This window comes from Zeus faber (assembly GCF_960531495.2).
Source record: "Zeus faber genome assembly, chromosome: 2".
NCBI lineage: Eukaryota > Metazoa > Chordata > Actinopteri > Zeiformes > Zeidae > Zeus > Zeus faber.
In genome coordinates, this window is record NC_137189.1 from 16,645,532 (window position 1) to 16,664,118 (window position 18,587).

The 18,587-nt window shown below is 44.9% G+C and overlaps 1 protein-coding gene across 2 annotated transcripts in view; it reads right to left on the reverse strand.

Annotated features, from left to right (window-relative positions):
* Positions 1–6,719: 6,719 nt before the first annotated feature.
* Positions 6,720–18,587, reverse strand: part of foxo3b (forkhead box O3b) — a 40,755-nt gene continuing 28,887 nt past the window's right edge. Inside the window, exons 3-4 of one of the 2 annotated variants that reach the window (XM_080024135.1) lie at positions 10,778–12,252; positions 6,720–10,377 (exon numbers count right to left, since the gene is read on the reverse strand). In XM_080024135.1, coding sequence (XP_079880261.1) covers positions 10,807–12,252 — 1,446 coding nt within the window. In that variant the 3' untranslated portion in view covers positions 6,720–10,377; positions 10,778–10,806. Of the gene's footprint in view, positions 10,378–10,765; positions 12,253–18,587 lie in introns of both variants that reach the window. The other variant, XM_080024136.1, reaches the window with a different exon arrangement.

Genomic DNA, 18,587 nt, shown 5'->3' on the forward strand with positions numbered 1-18,587 from the left:
GAGAGAGAGAGAGAGAGAGAGAGAGAGAGAGAGAGAGAGAGAGAGAGAGAGAGAGAGAGAGAGAGAGAGAGAGAGATATAACACCTATGAGGGACACAGGCTGACAAAGGAACCTCACGACACAGAGAAGACAGGTTTCTGGGAGACTGTTTCCCTCCGCTGTTGCATATGTGTGTAATAAAAACAGAACATGGTGAATAATAGATTTGAGGTTTCATTTGGAAATGAAAGTAAAATCGATGCAATAAAGAAATAATTTCAGGAGTCACTGGTTTGGGCGGATGCCGTTTATAGACAACAGTGAGAGAGAACTGGAAGAAATGAATATATTTATTTAAATACAGATGATATAAGATCATATAATATCTGTAATTAATATAACTTAAAAAGAACTGAATGCAACTGCACCATCCATATACTACTGTATCGTTAGTAAATTATAATTATTGTTATTATTATTATTATTATTATTATTATTATTAATAATAATAATTTCATTATTATTATTATTATTATTAGGGGTCCAGCCCCAAAGGGGCTATTGTTATTTTTAATTAAAAACTGACGTCAGTAGTCGCCGCGTTCACAGACAAGATGAATCAAATGTGTATTCTGGGTGATCCAAACATGCCATCATCCAAGTTTGATCCATATCAGTCCATTATTGTGGAATAATTTAGTAAAAAAACTATTTTTTGTCATTGGCGCAACGCACACAGGTTACATGATAGCATTGCAGTATAGTGATTGGTCAAAAAAACTGTTATTTTCTTGCAAAAAACCTTCATATACAGTGGTACTTTGACTAATGAGTTTAATTCGTTCCGTGACAGAGCTCGTAATTCAATCTACTCGTATAGCTAATCAATTTTCCCCATTGAAATGAACTGAAATGCCATTAATCTGTTCCAGCTCCAAAAAAACACCCCAATTTTTTTTGTTACGTGTTTTTAAATAAGAAACATGTATTTCTAAATCGCAAATATTGTATAAAAACATAAAACATAATAAAAGAGAATGTCGTAGAGAATCGCTCATGTTTTTCTATGATTTCATGCTTTAATTCAATCTACATCATCCGCTTCTTCTTCTCAGCACTTACTTTCTAAGGACCCATGGTTAGAATTTTTTTTTGGGCAAAATAACTGCACAAAAAGCACAAAACACGAGCACAAAACACAAAAGAGATGCTTCCATGGTCAGGTCACCACGTGAAGTGAACGAATGAGACGCGGGATGCTGGCCGGATTTGCTCGCCACGACAACTAGCAGCGGTGCTTGAAGCTCGCTCCTCGTAACTCACATTTTTGCTTGCAAATCAATACAAAAAATCAACATAACGACGGCTCGTAACTCGGAAAACTCGTATGTTAGTGCACTTGTAAATGACCACTGTATAGCTTTAAAAAGACTGAATTCATGTGAAGAAAGTCCTATTTTGGTTAAAATATTTGTACATTTCAGTTTTTAAATTTTACGGAACACATTATTATTGTGAATGCAGTTTTTTTGGTTGAATGACAAAGTGCAGTAAAGGAATTGTGTTCTCTAAAATGGATGAATAATCATGATAAATAATCCTGATCAAAATATTGACTAAAATAATCGTGATTATCATTTCAGCCATAATCACCCAGCCCTACTTCAGAATGATAACCACCAGTTGCAACGTAGGAAACCCACCCACAGCCGTAAACACCATAGACATCATAGGATTACATTGTAACCAGGCCGGAACGAGTGAACTTCTGCAGTCACAAAACACACCGGAACAGAGAGCCAAAGGACACTCATCATTGAACTTTAACCAAGAGTTGACTACTCTGTACCCTGCGTATTGCTGCCTACAGCTATATTTATTATTATTATTATTGTTATTATTATGATCACCACTACAGTATGCTGCTATCTTACCATACTATGGATTAATATATTTTAAAATATTGATGTGCCATATAATACATATAATATGGCATATTATACCATACGGTAGCATAGCTTATAGTTTATCACATATTTCAACATACTACTTGTTACTAGTACTATCATTGCACATTGCTATGTACTACAGGTATGACTATATACCTAACTAACATACTTGTCCTGTTTATATGTGTACATATATTTCATTTCATTTTCATTTTTATCTCTTTGTTGTGTCAACACCTGAACTTCCCCCCGAGGATTAATAAAGTCTTATCTTAAAGCATCCACTTAAACACCAAGTCAGTTCAACTCTCATTCTACCTCCCATGCATTCTCCCTCTCTCTCTCTCTCCCTCTCTCTTTCCCCTCTCTCCCTCTCTCTCACTCTCACGCTCCCTCTTTCTCACTCCTCTATTTCTGTCATTTCATCACACTTTTTGTTGCCTGTTACTTTTCACAGCTGCACTGAACGTCACATTCCAGCGCATCAACACCTTAAAATGTGACAAAACCGAGTGAGCGTCAGTGGGAATAAAACGAAAGAAAAAAAAAAAAGAAAGAAAGGAAACTGATCCATCTAACCTCTAACTAATGAGAAAAAAACATTTGTGTCAAGAAAACCTATGAATGCAATAGTGTCGACGATAAATTTCCTTACGTATTTGTGTAATAATATGCAAATGAAGCAATGTGTTGCTGACATTGATCACAGCCTGTGAATGGAGCTCCTGCAGGACGCTGGGCTGCTCGGTGCCAGCGTGCCATTTACAGAGATGACATCATTCCACTGCGGTACTTAGCGCGCGCACACACACACACACACACACACACACACACACACACACACACACACACACACGCGCACACGCACACGCACACACGCACACACACACACACACACAGAAATATCGCTCACACAGAAGTATGACTGCTCAGTTCTCAGGTCTCTACGGCCCTGTCACAGATCCTTCCTTGTGAGGCTGGCAGTAATTACTGTGGGTGTTTGTGCCCGCCTGTGTGTGTGTGCGTGCGTGCGTGCGTGCGATGATAAGGTACAGAGCTGGGGCCTGTGCCGGGTATCTACACACTCCTCGAGCACCGTCACATCTATCAAAGGTGCAGCTGTGGGATGGAAACTGCCTTATCGGGACAAATCCATCCCGACTCCATCTCGTTTCGCGCTTTGAACCCGCAGCACATTTTGATGACTCACTGCTAATTTGTCATTAGCCTGCCAGACTGTGTGCCGCTCCTTGTTTGTGTGTTCGTGTGTGTGTGTGTGTGTGTGTGTGTGTGTGTGTGTGTGTGTGTGTGTGTGTGTGTGTGGAGCACATTGACATTTCTACCTCAGTAAAATCATATTAGTATTAAGCATTTGCTTCTTAATGTACTTAAAGTATTTAAAGTAAAAACATGTGTTGCCCTGATAAAACAGAGCTTATAATATGGAATATGGAATTTTTTGTGTGTGTAAAATATTACAGATCTACACAAAAAAATGAAGATGATAAAAAATGTTACATATTTGTTTTAAAATGTAGTGAAGTAAATCAAAAGTCTCCGAAAGTGTATATACTAAAGTGAGTACAGATGCTTGTGTATGTACAGTATAAGCACTGCAACAAAGTAGTAATACTTAGTTACTTTCCTCCACTGACGCTCAGATGACTGTGGGGGCGGGCGGATGCAGATCGTCGCATGCCAGCGTCTCGCTTGCGTGTCGGCCGTGTTTTTTGTTCTTTGTAGTCGGACTGACCTGTCGCACGACCTGTCATTACCCTGCATTACACAGAACGTTTAACCATAATGCCTGTTATAAACACGCAACGACAACTGTCTTCTTGCAACTGGCGGCAGGCCTGACTTCAGTGCCCTTCCGTCTGGTCCGGAGTACGGCCCTCCGTTGGGAATGTGTATGTATTTACCCTCTGCTGCCTCCAGCTCTCACACCCGTCTGAGGGGTAGAAGTAGAAGAGGACCCGGATAGAGGAGAACAAAAGGAAAGAAAAGGGAAGAGTCGTTTGAGAGACACATAGTGGAGGTCAAGGGAGTGTGTGGGTGTGTGTGTTCTCAGAGAAACCTGGGAGGGAAGAGAGGATTATGGCATGGAACGCAACACACACACACACTCACTCACTCACTCACTCACTCACTCACTCTCACACACACACAAACACACACACACTTCCTGTCAGGTGAAATTACACCCCCAATTAAAAACGCGGTGTCGTTAAACAATATCGTACCTGTGTCTCATCCTCTCGACACTGGCTGCACAGCTGCAAGCCTGTACTTGCAAACATGCACGCGCACGTTTAAGAGGACGTGCCCGAGTGAGCACCGCCACTCTCACATGCGCAACATGTGACATGTGAGTCATCCGAGTGGTAATTCCAGTTGTCATGCAGTGCTCGCCAAGTACAAATAATAAGGTAATTGCCTCCCAAACTGAAATGAATTAAAAAGGTGCAGAAAGGTGGTTCAAAATGAAGGTAGACAAACACAAACGTAGTCAAAGAGAGAAATATATCATATCTTATAAATAAATATATAGAGAAGGAAAATGACCACCGCTGTGTAAATTGATTGTGACGTGTCAGCGGGGCTTCGCAAATGTTGCTGATCAATGCCGATGTCCACTGTTACCTCGATGAGTGCTGAGATGACATAATATCAGAATTCCAGGATCATTGGTGTTGGGTGGGTGGAATACGCCGCAAGTCCCAGAATTCTTTGGGAACTGCAGTTTTGTGTTTTTTCAACGTCCCTTTTGTCTTCATACAGTCACGGTCACTTTCTTTTCTGCCTTGGAAACAGCATGTAGAGGAGTTAATGCACAACACAAATGCATTCAAGTGTGGTTTCTTATAAAGTGCAGAGCTCAACAAAAGTATCATCTGTCGCATTTTTTAACAAAGACAACCTATGGATTACTAGTTTAATACTATATGGGATGGAGAATGCATTCCAGAGATGCATGGAAAACACACAGACTACCGGCATATTCAAAGTTTTTGTGATGAGGACGGATGCCTCAGAGTTACCGTAGTTTGTTTTAAAATGAATCTGGATCTGGATTTTTGAGATGTTTTTTGAGAAGTGTGGCGAAAGAGTTCAAAACATTGTACTTCATGACTGGGGCCGAGCCAGACGGTCAGTCAGTGACGTGACCTGTTGATAGGGAAACTACTATTGGAATGTGGGATGGGTATCCACGGTCGCAACGAGTTTGAACTCTGCTGGTTCACAACGGCAACAAATTCCACCGCCACCACGCGTCTGATACTCTTCTACTTTCACCAGTTTCTTAAGTATTCAGTAGACGGCTACTTAGTATTATTAATACAGCAGACATTAAGGTCTTAAATTGCTTTCAGACATCTGAATGTTGTTTTTGTTTTTTTTATGGGTTTTATGGGTTCGAGTGTTTGGAGGATAAACCAAACAGAATGGAGGTGCTGTTTGCTGGAGGTCCTTCAGTCTATTCGACTGCAGACGACTCCCATGACTCCCAGTGGGACGCCACAAGACATGTCATGGCTGAGATAACAGTCGTCCACATGAATTCACAGTCCGACTGAGCCATTTTTTTTTTTTAAAGGGGACCTATTACGCAAAACTCACTTTTTCAGTAATTGTGCACATACATTTGCGTCTCTGATGGGCCTACTAACACACAAACTGTCCAAAAAAACAAAACTCAGTCAGTCTTTTGTGAGCTGTCTGTTTCTGAAAACATGTCCTAAAACGAGTCGTTTCAATTTTTGTACCCTTCGTACATCACAGGGCCGACAGTAGTATTTGAACCACCCCTCCATCTGAGTAACAAATCTTTTAAAAGAAAGAGGAATTAATGCCAACTGTGCGTGAAGAAACTGCAGACGATGGAAATGTAAGTATTTAAAATTAATTTTGCCGTGTTTATTAAAAATAAATAAATAATAACAGGTAGATCGACTGTAGGCTGCGATCTGCTGTGTGTTTCTCCAAACAAAAGCAATAAAAACTGTTTTTATTGTAGATGTACTTATTTATCATATTTTACTTTATTTTGTATTTTGTTTACATGAGATAAAAAAACCCTGTGTCGGAGAGTCCTGGTGCTGTGTCAGTGTGTCCCACATGCTCCCAGAACGGCAACGAAAGTCGGAACAAACTTTTAAATGAGACCTTGAATATGAGTGCAGATTCAGCAACTGGATTGCTTATCTCTCAAATTTGTTCAGAAACAGATTTTAGTTGGACTGATAAGGTGAATTCAGTGAAAGTTTACAGACTAAATACAACGGAACCCGGAGCAAAGCTCAAACCCCATTGGTCTCCCCTTGACAGGTCCCACCTCCCACTCCCCTCCGTGTCACAATACCCCGGGAAAAGCACCACATCAGGTGTCAGGTGGCCGCTGTATGCTGTATCTCTTATTTAACGGCGCCTTCATGCTGAACAAACATTGTGTAAGAGGAACTTCCAGGAACTCGAGGAGAACAGGGAGTTGTCTTGCCTATTGGAACGCTTGGGATTGACAGGGGAGGGAAGATTTATCTGCCAAAAGGAGTGTAAGGTTACACTTTGTTTGAAGACGGTCGCTCGTTTAGCTTTCTTAGCTCCGGCCTGGAAAGTGTTTGCGAGTTGGAGCTGACAACACAAATAAAGAGAGAGTGGGATTGTGACATTTTCTGTTTGGTTGTGAAACCGACTGAGATCGGTGTTCAAGCAAAATACGAAAACGTAAACTTTCCCCTCGGCATTTCTACTCGAATCACATTCAACACCAAGGACCATGACACAGGGAAGAGTGTGGAGCCTCACCAAGCTTTATTTACATGCGCACCGTTTCTTATACAAACTAGATAACAATTCAAAATGGAATACACAGGAGAGAATACCCACTAACATCAAGTCAAGAAGAAGCGAGATTACTAAAGGGCGAGGTTTGACAGGGGGCAAAAGATCGGGAAGGTCGCCAGGCTGGGACCGGTCACCAGCGTGGAAGTGCTCAGATCGTACTAGATAGAACAGGTGGGGGATCCTGGAGGGGACTCAGGCTTTTATTCAGTGGAGTCTCCCCTGTTCATAATTTTTCACACGAACGTGAGGCGCAGTCTTCCTACTGCTGACAATGAGTTCTCTCCCTGAACAAGGTGATAGCAGTGAGTGCGTTTTGTCTGGAAGGCCTGCTCTACTGTTCCCCGGTTTCCCCTAACCTCCACCGCATCCTCTCTGCATTCACACACTTCATGTAAGAAATAATTACGAACGCCTTCCTCGTGTGATATTTCAACCTGTTCTCTGGGTAGAAAGTTGTGTTCTGACTTTGCCAATTGTCTTGTGTTAGCCTCAAGGACCCTCTTAATCAAGGATGTAATTTCCCATCGTGACCCAAGGTGTCAATTCTTCCCTAAAAGGGGCAAACCGTGACATCACCTGGGCAGTTTTTCTTTCAGGAGAGAATCGTAAGCATTCTTTGTGCGGACCAGACCATGACCGGTCGCTCTCGCAGCTCTAAGCAATAGTAGGTGTCAGGAGATGTGTTATCGGTGCCGAGGTTCGAAAACCTATTTCTAGCTCGGCGCACAGGGACCATCTCAACAACTTTCACGCTGAATAAAAATTTGCATGGAACTGAGAAACGTTCATTAATTGGCGCTTCCGCCGCCTGCACCAGGAATACACTTAGAGTGCACACGCTATGGTGGAAAAACCCACAGAGAATGTGGGAGAGTGGCGCTCATTTGGTTCTGAAAGACCCATTGACAAGGGTCCGTGCATGTGAGTGCATTGCATGAGACACAGGCTGCCTCCGAATTTCAATTAAATTTGGATGTTTCTACAGAGGAATGGTCTCCAACAGGGGACCTTTGGGGGCGTTCAGGTGGTTCATGCACTACACCTCAGGTACAGCTTTAACCAGCCATGTGCACGCACACTTCTGCCTCGGCCTTCATGTGACACACACACACACACACACACACACACACACACACACACACACACACACACACACACACACACACACACACACACACACACACACACACACACACACACACACACACACACACAATTTTACATGGTAAGTGCGACCCTTTTGAGTACGGACCCCAAAGACAAAAGCCATACACGGGCGTCCAGTTGCTACAACCATGGCGATGTTTTCCATCTTCGCAAAATAAAAACCAAAAATCCATCTTTACAATAAATTGCTTCGACTCTACCTTCCGAGGTATCACAACATCCATTGGGGGGGTGGTCAAATACTACATGAACATATAAGGAGATAGGTTGGAGTATAAATGCATTTCACACAGGTCATGATGCATAAATACATACATGCATCGGGGGGGGGGGGGGGGGGGGGACAGAGAGACAGTGAGACAAATGCAAATCATCAGTAAACCCCCAGAGTGTAACACATACACACAGACACGTAACACACACATAAATGTTCACTCACAAGTTAAAGGAGCACCAGGTGTGTCAGCAAGGGGTGTGTGTGTGTGTGTGTGTGTGTGTGTGTGTGTGTGTGTGTGTGTGTATCGCAAGTCTCGTCACGGGGAAAAACAAAACCATGAGGGGAAAAAAGAATCTGAACACGTCAGAGTGAATGAAGCCTTGATTCTGACTCGTCGTTCATCCTCACTCCTCTTCATCTTGACGACCAATAGTTCACAGGTTACAAGTTCACAACACAACGCGTCACTGAATTCGCCAACAAGCGTCAATACCATCGAGTTGGGACTTGGTGTTACTTGGGTGGGAAGCCATCCCCTTTCCCCCCTGAGTGATGCCATATGTGCATAACGGGCCCCACAAGCTCAATGACAAAATAAAACAACAACAAAACAGCAGAGCTAAACAAATATATTTGCTATATCCCTGCTCTTATATTTCAAAATAAGTATGTAGATCTGAGCAAGTGTAGTGAGCACGTACGCGTGTGTGTGTTGTGATTTGGCTGCCAGCAAGTCCTACTGTTTGTTTCAAGTAATTTGGCAATATACACAGTTAGCTTATATTATTTTTGCTCAAGAAACCAAATGGCTTCTAGAGGGGATGAGACAAACCCCACACCCCCGCCATATAGGTTCCATCTCGCCATGCTACACTCGTGGCTGCAGCCTCGGGCTTCGTAGGGGAGAGAGAGAGAGAGAGAGAGAGAGAGAGAGAGAGAGAGAGAGAGAGAGAGAGAGAGAGAGAGAGCGTACGGTTTGCTCCCAGGACAGGATTCAACACTGTTTACATAGCACCTGTCGTGGCGTGGAAATGTTCGCAACCCTAGGACGCAGGTATGTATTTTGGCTACATAATATGCTGCACTAAAGGACCTGGACGGAACCCACCCAGAAGCTAAAGAAAACCTACTTTATTCCACGCCCCTTCCCACTGTCTTCCAGAATTCTTACTTGTTGCAATCTCCACAGTCCTGTATCTCACACATCCATGACTAAGATTCTGTTTATCTACTCTTTTTATTTTATTCTTACAATTGTACACACAAGACCATAATCTAGATTATTGTATCGAGAGTTCATTTAGTTTGGGGCTTAGTCAAGCTTCATGCAGAGGCAGATATTCCAGGTCCAGAAAGTAAAAGTCCACCCCAGTATTTTGTGTCACCTCCTGGATGCTCCACCTCATGGGTGGAGCAAAATATATGGCAAGACTTTTATGTTATGGAATTGTCTGCCTCTAGCGATACATAAAAAAAAAAAAAAAAAAAAAAACGGAAAAATGATTAAACAAATTCATAAGAGCTTTGGGATTTGGGGCAAAGTGTGGGTTTGTCTGTATGTGTGTATGTTGCAGTGTTGGGTCACTCTATGAGTGGGCTATTCCTCTCTGTCTCCATACATTCTCCATTTTAAAACACAAAAGTTTTGTCATGGACGTATGATGCAAAATAAAAAACGGTTGTGACAAAAATGAAAAAATTCCAAAACAAACATTTAACATTTAAAAAACACAGAGGGATGTTTTTTTAGTTTTTTTTTTACGTAACAACATCCAAGAAAACCACTGGATTTAATATACATCACATCGTTTTAGTTTTTTTCGTTCATCATTTAAAATGTTGTCCATATTTTTGCAAGTGGAACAACTGCACCGTGCACCTTGTCTGAAAGCGCCTCCTGATAAGTGGTGCAGATGAACGTGGATGGATGTCGTCCGACTTTCTGTCAAAAAAGTCAAACAAATTGCATAATTCTGAGATCTTTCAGTTTGTCGTGGTGGGTGTTTCACGATCTACCATTTCTCGGGAGGCGCGCAGGGGCTTAGGCTCAGCCTCCCCGGACTCCGTCAGATCGTTTCTGTGAGACGTTGGGAGCTAAGTCAAAGCATTTTAGAAGGAGTCTTCTGTAAACAGGTGGGTTGAATTTTATGTTGTGCTCATGGCAGGTTTGGCAAAAAGGACATTGTTTATTTGTTCTTCCTGTGCACCACAGTCTGGACCTGAGGAGGTAAAGTAGATTAGATAGTCAGCATTTATATTGTAAACAAAGTCAAGCCATTTTCTGTACTATTGATAACATGACATGCATCTCAAAGCTCGGTAAAACTCAATAATTGTAAAATAATGTAAATAATTCTCAAAACTTCTTCTAACCCAAAAATCGAAACTAAGCCTTATTTTTCGATCACTGGAAGTCAACACAAGTGATCGTGAATATTTTCTTCGGCGACGTGATTGCCCCATCGCACGGATGCCAATCTCTCAATATTGGATCAGTTTACCACTCAGGTCGACTCCCACTGTAAAAAAAACTGACTACAGTTTTCTTGGATAGTTAAATCATATGGTCTTATCTATGCAAACTCATGTGTCCATGCTCACACCAACCTATAAACGCACCTGCTCTGCTCCCTACTGGGGTAGGCCACTCAGCCGGGTACCCAGCTCTGAGAGGTCTGCTTGGTGCTGGTGAAGCTGCCAACTCCGTTCATGTTGGCCAAAGAGTCAAAGTTGAAATCCAGGCCGTCGGCATCCATCAGCTCGTTCCTGATGATGGAGTCCATGTCGCACTCCAGGCTGCCATTGAACATGTCCAGGTCCAGGTCCGTGGGGAAGCGATCCTGGCAGATTCCACTGCTGCCCACAGTCCCATTTAGAAAGATGGATGAGTCGATCTGCATGGTGGAGGAGACGTTAGCCCCCAGGGGCGAGAGGAGGAGTTGCTGCTTGGCGTTGGCCAGAGTGTTGGCCTCGTTGGCCAGGCTCAGCCCTCCGTTCAAAGACCTCACACTGCTCTGGTTGTGGTTGTTGCTTTGAAGCAGCCCCCCCTGGATGCCCTGACCAGTCCCTGTGATACCAAAGGTCATCATGGGGTCGTTGCGGAGCATAAGGCCTCGCCGGGAGTTCTGGGATATAGTGGCAGCGGCGCTGGCCTGTGACATGAGCGGATCAGACTGGGTCATCATGACATCGCTATGGCTGTGGCCGTCTGAATTGAGCAGGTCCTGTAGTGTCTGGCTGCCGAAGCGGGAGATGCTGGAGAAGGACATCGGCTTGTTCTCCTGGATGGTCTGCATGGGGGACGGACGCAGAGAGGAGCCCACCGCGTGGGGGCCAAATATGGAGTTGCTGTAGCCATTACCGCTGGTGTTAGAGGGAGAGGCAGCGGCAGGAGATGAGGTGGAGGAAGGCGAGCCCAGGCCATTTGGCTTGGACCCAAAATTGAACCCTGAGGAGCCCCTTGGAGTGGCCTGTCCAGAAGTGGGGGGCGCCAGGTTGATGTTGTCCAGCAGCTCGTCCATCAAGTCATCTGTCAGACCATCGTTCAGGTTCATGGTGCCTGCGAGGTCCGCCAGGCGAGGCAGCTCGGCGGGCGGCGCATTGCTGTTAGCCGTGGCACCGCCGCTGCTGGGAGATGGGGCTCTGCCGGGGCTGGAGTACAGCATGGGGGAGAGGGGAGGCTCGTCGTCGAGCACCTCATCTAGCTCTCGGTTGGCCAGGATGGGCGAGAGCCGGCCGCTCAGCGTGCTGGCGTTGGAGTTGGTACGGGAGCGGAAGTCAGTCCAGGCGTCCAGATCCTCGCTGCTTCGTGACGTTGGGCTTCCGGGCCACTTGGACAGGCCGGAGGGGCTCTCTGCGCCCCCTTCGCCGACCACCACTACTGCAGCCTGCATGGCGGCCTTCTTCTTGGCGGCCCGGCCACGGGCTGTCTTGTTATACTTGTTGCTGTTGTCCATGGAAACGGCGCGCCGCCGTGGGGCCTTGCCACCCTTCCCGCCCTCTGGGTTTATCATCCACCAGGAACTTTTACCCGTTCCCTCGTTCTGGACACGGATAAAGCGGCTGTGGAGGGACAGGTTGTGCCGGATGGAATTCTGTCAGACAAGGGGAGATAAAAAAAACAGGGACTTTGTAAGTCATGTGAACAAAATTGAAATCGAGTAGCAGTTTCTCGAACAAGGGACTGTTCTGACAATATTGTTTCAATTTGCACATGGAATTGACCCTACGGATTCCAAGCCGAACTAAAAAGCACATTTTGGTGAATGGAGGTGTGGACATGAAGCAAAACCAAAGATGGTTTACAAATCATACAAAGAGAGACACATTGTGTTTGGTGTTCTAAAGAAACAGTTTTTGGAGTTCCTGTATTCCACGTTATTGTTGTTGCGTATTGATCTGCTGAGCTCCTACGTAACGGAGAAACCAGAGAGGCATGTTGTGACAAATCCAATGTGTGAGACAGATAAGGTGTCTTCCCTATGATCCAGTGTTTCCTTTATTTGTGTTTTGTTTTTTTGTTTTTTCCCCCCAAAGGAAGGCAGGTATTTTCTCTAAGTGTACTGTGGCACAGCCTTCTGTAATAACATGCTTCCACAACACAGACAAAAATTTCTGAATAAACACGCAGATACACATTTCTCCGCATTCACAATTTCCAGAGAAATATCATTCAAACAATTATACGGTCTACCTGACACAGAGGGCTTTCTCAACGCAGCACAACAATTTGCCTCAAGGCAGGTGTCAAGATGCACAGATCTTGTACAACCAGGCTCAAGTGTGAGCTATAAAACTATTAAAGACCAAGCACAGGATGATGACAATATCTGTAGGGTTCTTTTCTATGTAATTATCTATTGGGCCTATTTTGACATTTCCTCTTTCTTCTTCTTAGTCCCCCACCCTTGCGTTTTCTTCTTGTTGCCGTTTTCCACCGACCTTTGAGACGTTCCCTCTCCACCCTCTTCCTGGGTTTCCGCTGTTTGACAAAACACATGGCTCCTATGGGCCCCCGAGGGACGTTGAAGCTATGCTATATTCTCCCATATAAACAATCCCACATGCATGCATTCTTCCTTCTCGGTTTTCCCCACACATACCCACTGTATGTTTTTACTCCCTCGTTCGGAACGTGTTCTTGGGTTCACAGAGCCTTCTTAGAGGGGTGTTTTGTGGGAGAAGTTGCATTGTTCTGCAGCTTACTGGTTAACTTGTTTTTCCTGGAAGTTTTTTAGTTCGTTTTTTTTCTTTTTTTTTTTTTCTTTCCCCTCCACAGATGGCTCGCCTGGAATGTTGTTCTGGTCAGCGGCGGTCCAATCCAAGAGGACAGAAAGGACTGGAAAAGAGAGTTTGGCACCCAGGGGCTGCACTGATCCTATATGTGTGTGTATGTGTGTATGAGTAGCACGGGGGCGCGTGTCAACGTGTGCACGTTGAAGTGATGTAAGATGAGAACGGATACCATGGAGACCAGTGTTTATCCCCAGCTAGCATCTCTCGAGGCATTACGTAATGCTGGTTTATTATAGAATGTTTCGCACACACACACACACACACACACACACACACACACACACACACACACACACACACACACACACACACACACACACACACACACACACACACACACACACACACACACACTTGCTGGGACAATGTAAACAAAAGCAGAACCACAATAAATATATAGATCAAAACACTGAGGCTGAATATGACTGAAGTGAATAAGTGAAAGGAATCTTCAATGCTCTGTTGTTTTTCTTGGCTGTATCTAGTGACATTTTTCTGTGTTGTTTCCATTAAGATGACGCTCAAACCCTTAATGGTTCTCACCTGACTCCAACGCGGCAGAGGGCTGAGGAGAACACAGAGCATTTGTCATCACGTCCATTTCCTTCGTGCACCAATTTCTCTTCAAAAGGTTCCCAGCTTTTCTACTGGCATGAGGCAGAGAGACGCCCATCCATATCAAGGTACCTGCACGGTCGGGCAATTTAATTAATTTGTCCCCTAGGGGCAATTTTGGTTCTCCAGTTAGTCAAAGATACATGTATTGTGAGAAAACCTACCAAACATACCAATTACCCACTGTGCCCTAGAACCACCCCAGAGAGATTGTCATTTGTCAGTATTTTGTACGATGCAGTATACAGTGTTGGCTAAATACGTTACAGTTGCCCTAACCCATATAAGCGACTACATTAGACCTCAAAATCACCTTCTGAGGTGAGACTTCTATACCGAGGTGGCCATGGGGTCATAGTTCAATACCAGAATAGCTCAACGGTGGCTTCGAGAGCTACCAATGCCACAATTACATGCATAGAGAGACACGAATGAGCAAAATACGAGATAGATTGAGGTAGAACATGCACGCCTTTGAGATGCATCACCTCGTTCTGAGTTTGTCTGTGTGTGTGTTCGTTCTACAGTTCAGTGGAAGTGGCACAACGTGACGCGAGTGGGATATGTTTACTACTGCAGCTCCCCTGGGTTTTTTCCCAAAGCCCATTAATAAAAACAGCTCACTGTGGGACTCCACTCCTGCTCTGATTCACAACTTCTCTGCAGCCAGGAGGAGCTTTACTCTCTCACGAAACACACACACACACACACACACACACACACACACACACACACACACACACACACACACACACACACACACACACACACACACACACACACACACACACACACACACACACACACACACACACACACACCAATTCATCTGCTTCCTGACCCACCGAGTCAATAAGGAACCGCCGGATTCTAGATTAATTGCGCTCAATCTTTCTCTCCTCGTTCCTTCCATCTCCTCTCCATTTCTTTTTCCTTCTTTCCTCTCCCTCTCACTTGTGTGAACCAAGAGTCCTCCCCATGCCCTGCTACCCTGCTGACTTACAGAAGCACATCAGCTGTGTGTGTGTGTGCGTGTGTGTGTGTGTGTGTGTGTGTGCGCGCGCGCGCAAACCAGCTGCAGCCAGAGCTCAGGAACACAGAGGCCTTTTTGTCCGTCAGCAACATGTGGGAACAATTAATCACTGTCAGCAACCATGCTAGGAATCTCTCTATCCTCCTCTCTTTTCTCCATCCCCCTCTTTACTCTCTCTCTTTCGGTCTTTGTCCACCACCCCGCTCCCCCTTTCCTTTCTCCTCCCCTCTTTTGGGAGGTGTGTAGGCGGAAGACACATGTTCGTGTTTATCCTCCTGCGGGAAGAGTTTTTAACCCGAGTTGTGGAGCAGTCGAATCAAATGCACCGTAAAGGAAGCGCAACTCTGGATGAGTGAGGGATCAGGATGTTACCACAGTTACTACGCTGGTGGTGAAGATGAACTTGAAAAACCAAGCCCTCTGATTGGTTTGAATTAACGGACGGGCATCGCTTCCCCATTGGCCGGGGTTGGTTCTCATGCAGCCAATGGGACAGCTTCCTACACAGAATGCAGCCCGGCCACTTGCGATTGGTGGAGCGCAACCGGGCCGGGTAACTAGGCAATCCATAGCTGGGAGTGTCTTTACATTGTTGCTGGTGTGTTTCATCACCCAGCGACAGAGCACATCAGAACCAAATTGAAAGGAGGAGGGAAGAAAAAGTCATTTTCAAGACATCTTTGATCACAGTCTGTGGGGTCATCCGAATCACACACACACACACACACACACACACACACACACACACACACACACACACACACACACACACACACACACACACACACACACACACACACACACACACACACACACACACACACACACACACACACACCAACTTGAACTTCACGTCAAGCGGCGGGTCAGGGGGTCAGAGCCCGCGTCTCAGGGTCCAAGTACTGGGCTCTTCTCATCTTACACCTTACAGCTCCGCCCCCATCTCCCTTTCCACCGGCCCTTATGTTGCGCTGACCTGAGGCTCACACCTCTAGTGTACTTAGGCACCACCCGATAATCGTGTGTGTGTGTGTGTGTGTGTGTGTGTGTGTGTGTGTGTGTGTGTGTGTGTGTGTGTGTGTGTGTGTGTGTGTGTGTGTGTGTGTGTGTGTGTGTGTGTGTGTGTGTGCGCTGACCAAACATACACACTCGTTATCTGCCATTATGTAAACCGGCACTAATCTGAGTCGAATGTCAACAGTGCCAGTGCTGTTGGGGCAAGCTCACAGCTTGCATAATGTTGTTTAGCATTTTAAGAAGACAAGTCTGCCCAGGTGACAGTAAGAATACTGTTGTTGTGTGTCTCGAGCAATCTTTAGATGGCAGCAAATAGGATTAGTCTGATTTAAGCCAGCAACAGGTACTGTAGGAGATCAACAGCGGATGAATGGTCCCTCTTAAGAAACGCCCGGGACGGGGCACAAAAGGGAGAGTTAATATACAGTATGAGCCCACTGGGTGTGAGATATTAACAGAAATGTCTTATTGCGGAACGGAGAATGGAGCAGATTTACGATAGTGTCTATGTGCACTCAGGTAAAGTACGTGCGGGGGATAGAAACGTGTCAAAGTGAGTTGACGGAGAGTGGAGCGAGTGGGAGAGGACAGAAGCAGTGCAGGTCTCTGACACGTATTGAACGACTTATAAATAAACACACATGTACATAACTCCCTTTCTCTCTCGAAGTCGCACGCACGCACACAGGCACGCACACATGCACGCACACACACACTGACACACACACACACACACACACACGCACAGTTCCCTCCAGCTGCCCTGAGTTCTGGAGAGCAGACAGAACATTCCATTCTGCTCAACCAAATGTGCACTTTCCGGCCAGGGCTGGGCGTCTCTCTCTGTCTCTCATTCTCTCGCCATTTATGTGTGTGTTTAGTTTGTGTGTGTGTGTGTGTGTGTGTGTGTGTGTGTGTGTATGTACAGTGTTAAATACAACACAGTTAAATACAATACAGAAAAAGGGTTCCTGATGAACTTGAAGATTTTTTATGGTATCCTATACTACTACCATACTACCTTACTATAAAGGGAGACCAAACAACTCAACAGTTGGGTCAATAAAACAGTTGGTTTCAACTCTTGCTTTAAATTGTTGCTTAAGCATCTTTTTTTTCTGATCAACAGGCCGCAGTAAACATCATAGAAACTTTACTAACTTTACTTTTTACACAATAAATTAAGTGCTTTTGTAATTGTTGAATAAATTGTGTCCAGTCTTAATCTGCCAAAACAAATTATTGAAAATAATGTGTTTTTATGTGTGTGTGTGTGTGTGTGTGTTTGTGTGTGTACACACGCAAATGGCCAAGGGAATTCTACAACCACTGCTATGACCCAAGAATGCCCCCTGAAAGTCTAAAAGTCGAATCATCAGTCGGAAACAAAAAACGAACAGAAAATTACAAAACACACATTTGAAGAATGAAGAATCTTTAATTGTCACACAGTACACCACACTACAACACATGCACGCACACACACACACACACACACACACACACGCGTTTTGGACGGTGGCCGGTGAAATGAGGCCTCTGCATTTAACCCATCCTTGGCTTGTCCCTCCTCCCGGGGCACAGCCAGGAGCAATGGCCAGGGGACCTGGTGACGAGTGTCCATCACTGCTCAGACGATGATGTGTGCATATTTTTGGTGGGTGTCCTTACTGACGTGAGGTGGAGGAAACCCCATGTGAGCACGGGGAGAACATGCAAACTCCAAACAGAAAGGCTCCTAATTGGGAGATAACCCGCCGGAGCATGGTGCTAACAGCGCCCCAGGCGGGAATCGAACCCAGGACCTTCTTGCTGTGAGGCAACAGTGCAATGCACTGTTCCTCCAAATAAAACAACTAAAAACAGTACACGGAGGGAGACGGAGGAACGGGGCACGTGTAGGGATGGGTATCAAGATTTTAACGGTACTACTGCTCTTACAATAATGCTTATCTATCCAGTACTTAAACGGTCCTCTTATTGGTTCTTTTTTAATTTTTTGAGAGAAAAACCAAAACAATTTAGAGCAGAATCAACACTGCTTTATTTTCTGCACATTAGGCATGGAGAGGGGGCGATCGGGGCGCAATCTGTGCTCGCCGTGGAGCAGGGTCTCCTCGTGCCTGTGTGAGCGCGAGGCAGAGGGAGCCGGCCCCGCCCGTCTCACGCATATCTCCGGTGATGGAGCGGGAGAGAGAGAGAGAGAGAGAGAGAGCAGCGATGTCTCTTCTGATAATAGCGGAAATGCTTCTTAGATGAATATCTTTATCTTATTAGAAACGGCTTATATAGTCTAAATGATTAGAAAATATTTTTTCTTAATTTCTCCAATACTGTTAACAGTACTGGTAACATCAGAGTTTATCAATACTATGGTCTTTAATAATTTAGCTCTGTGGCCCATTTAATACCAGGTCGGTCGGTACCAAACCTAGGTTGCCCCGATTCCGAATATTCGAATTGAACAGC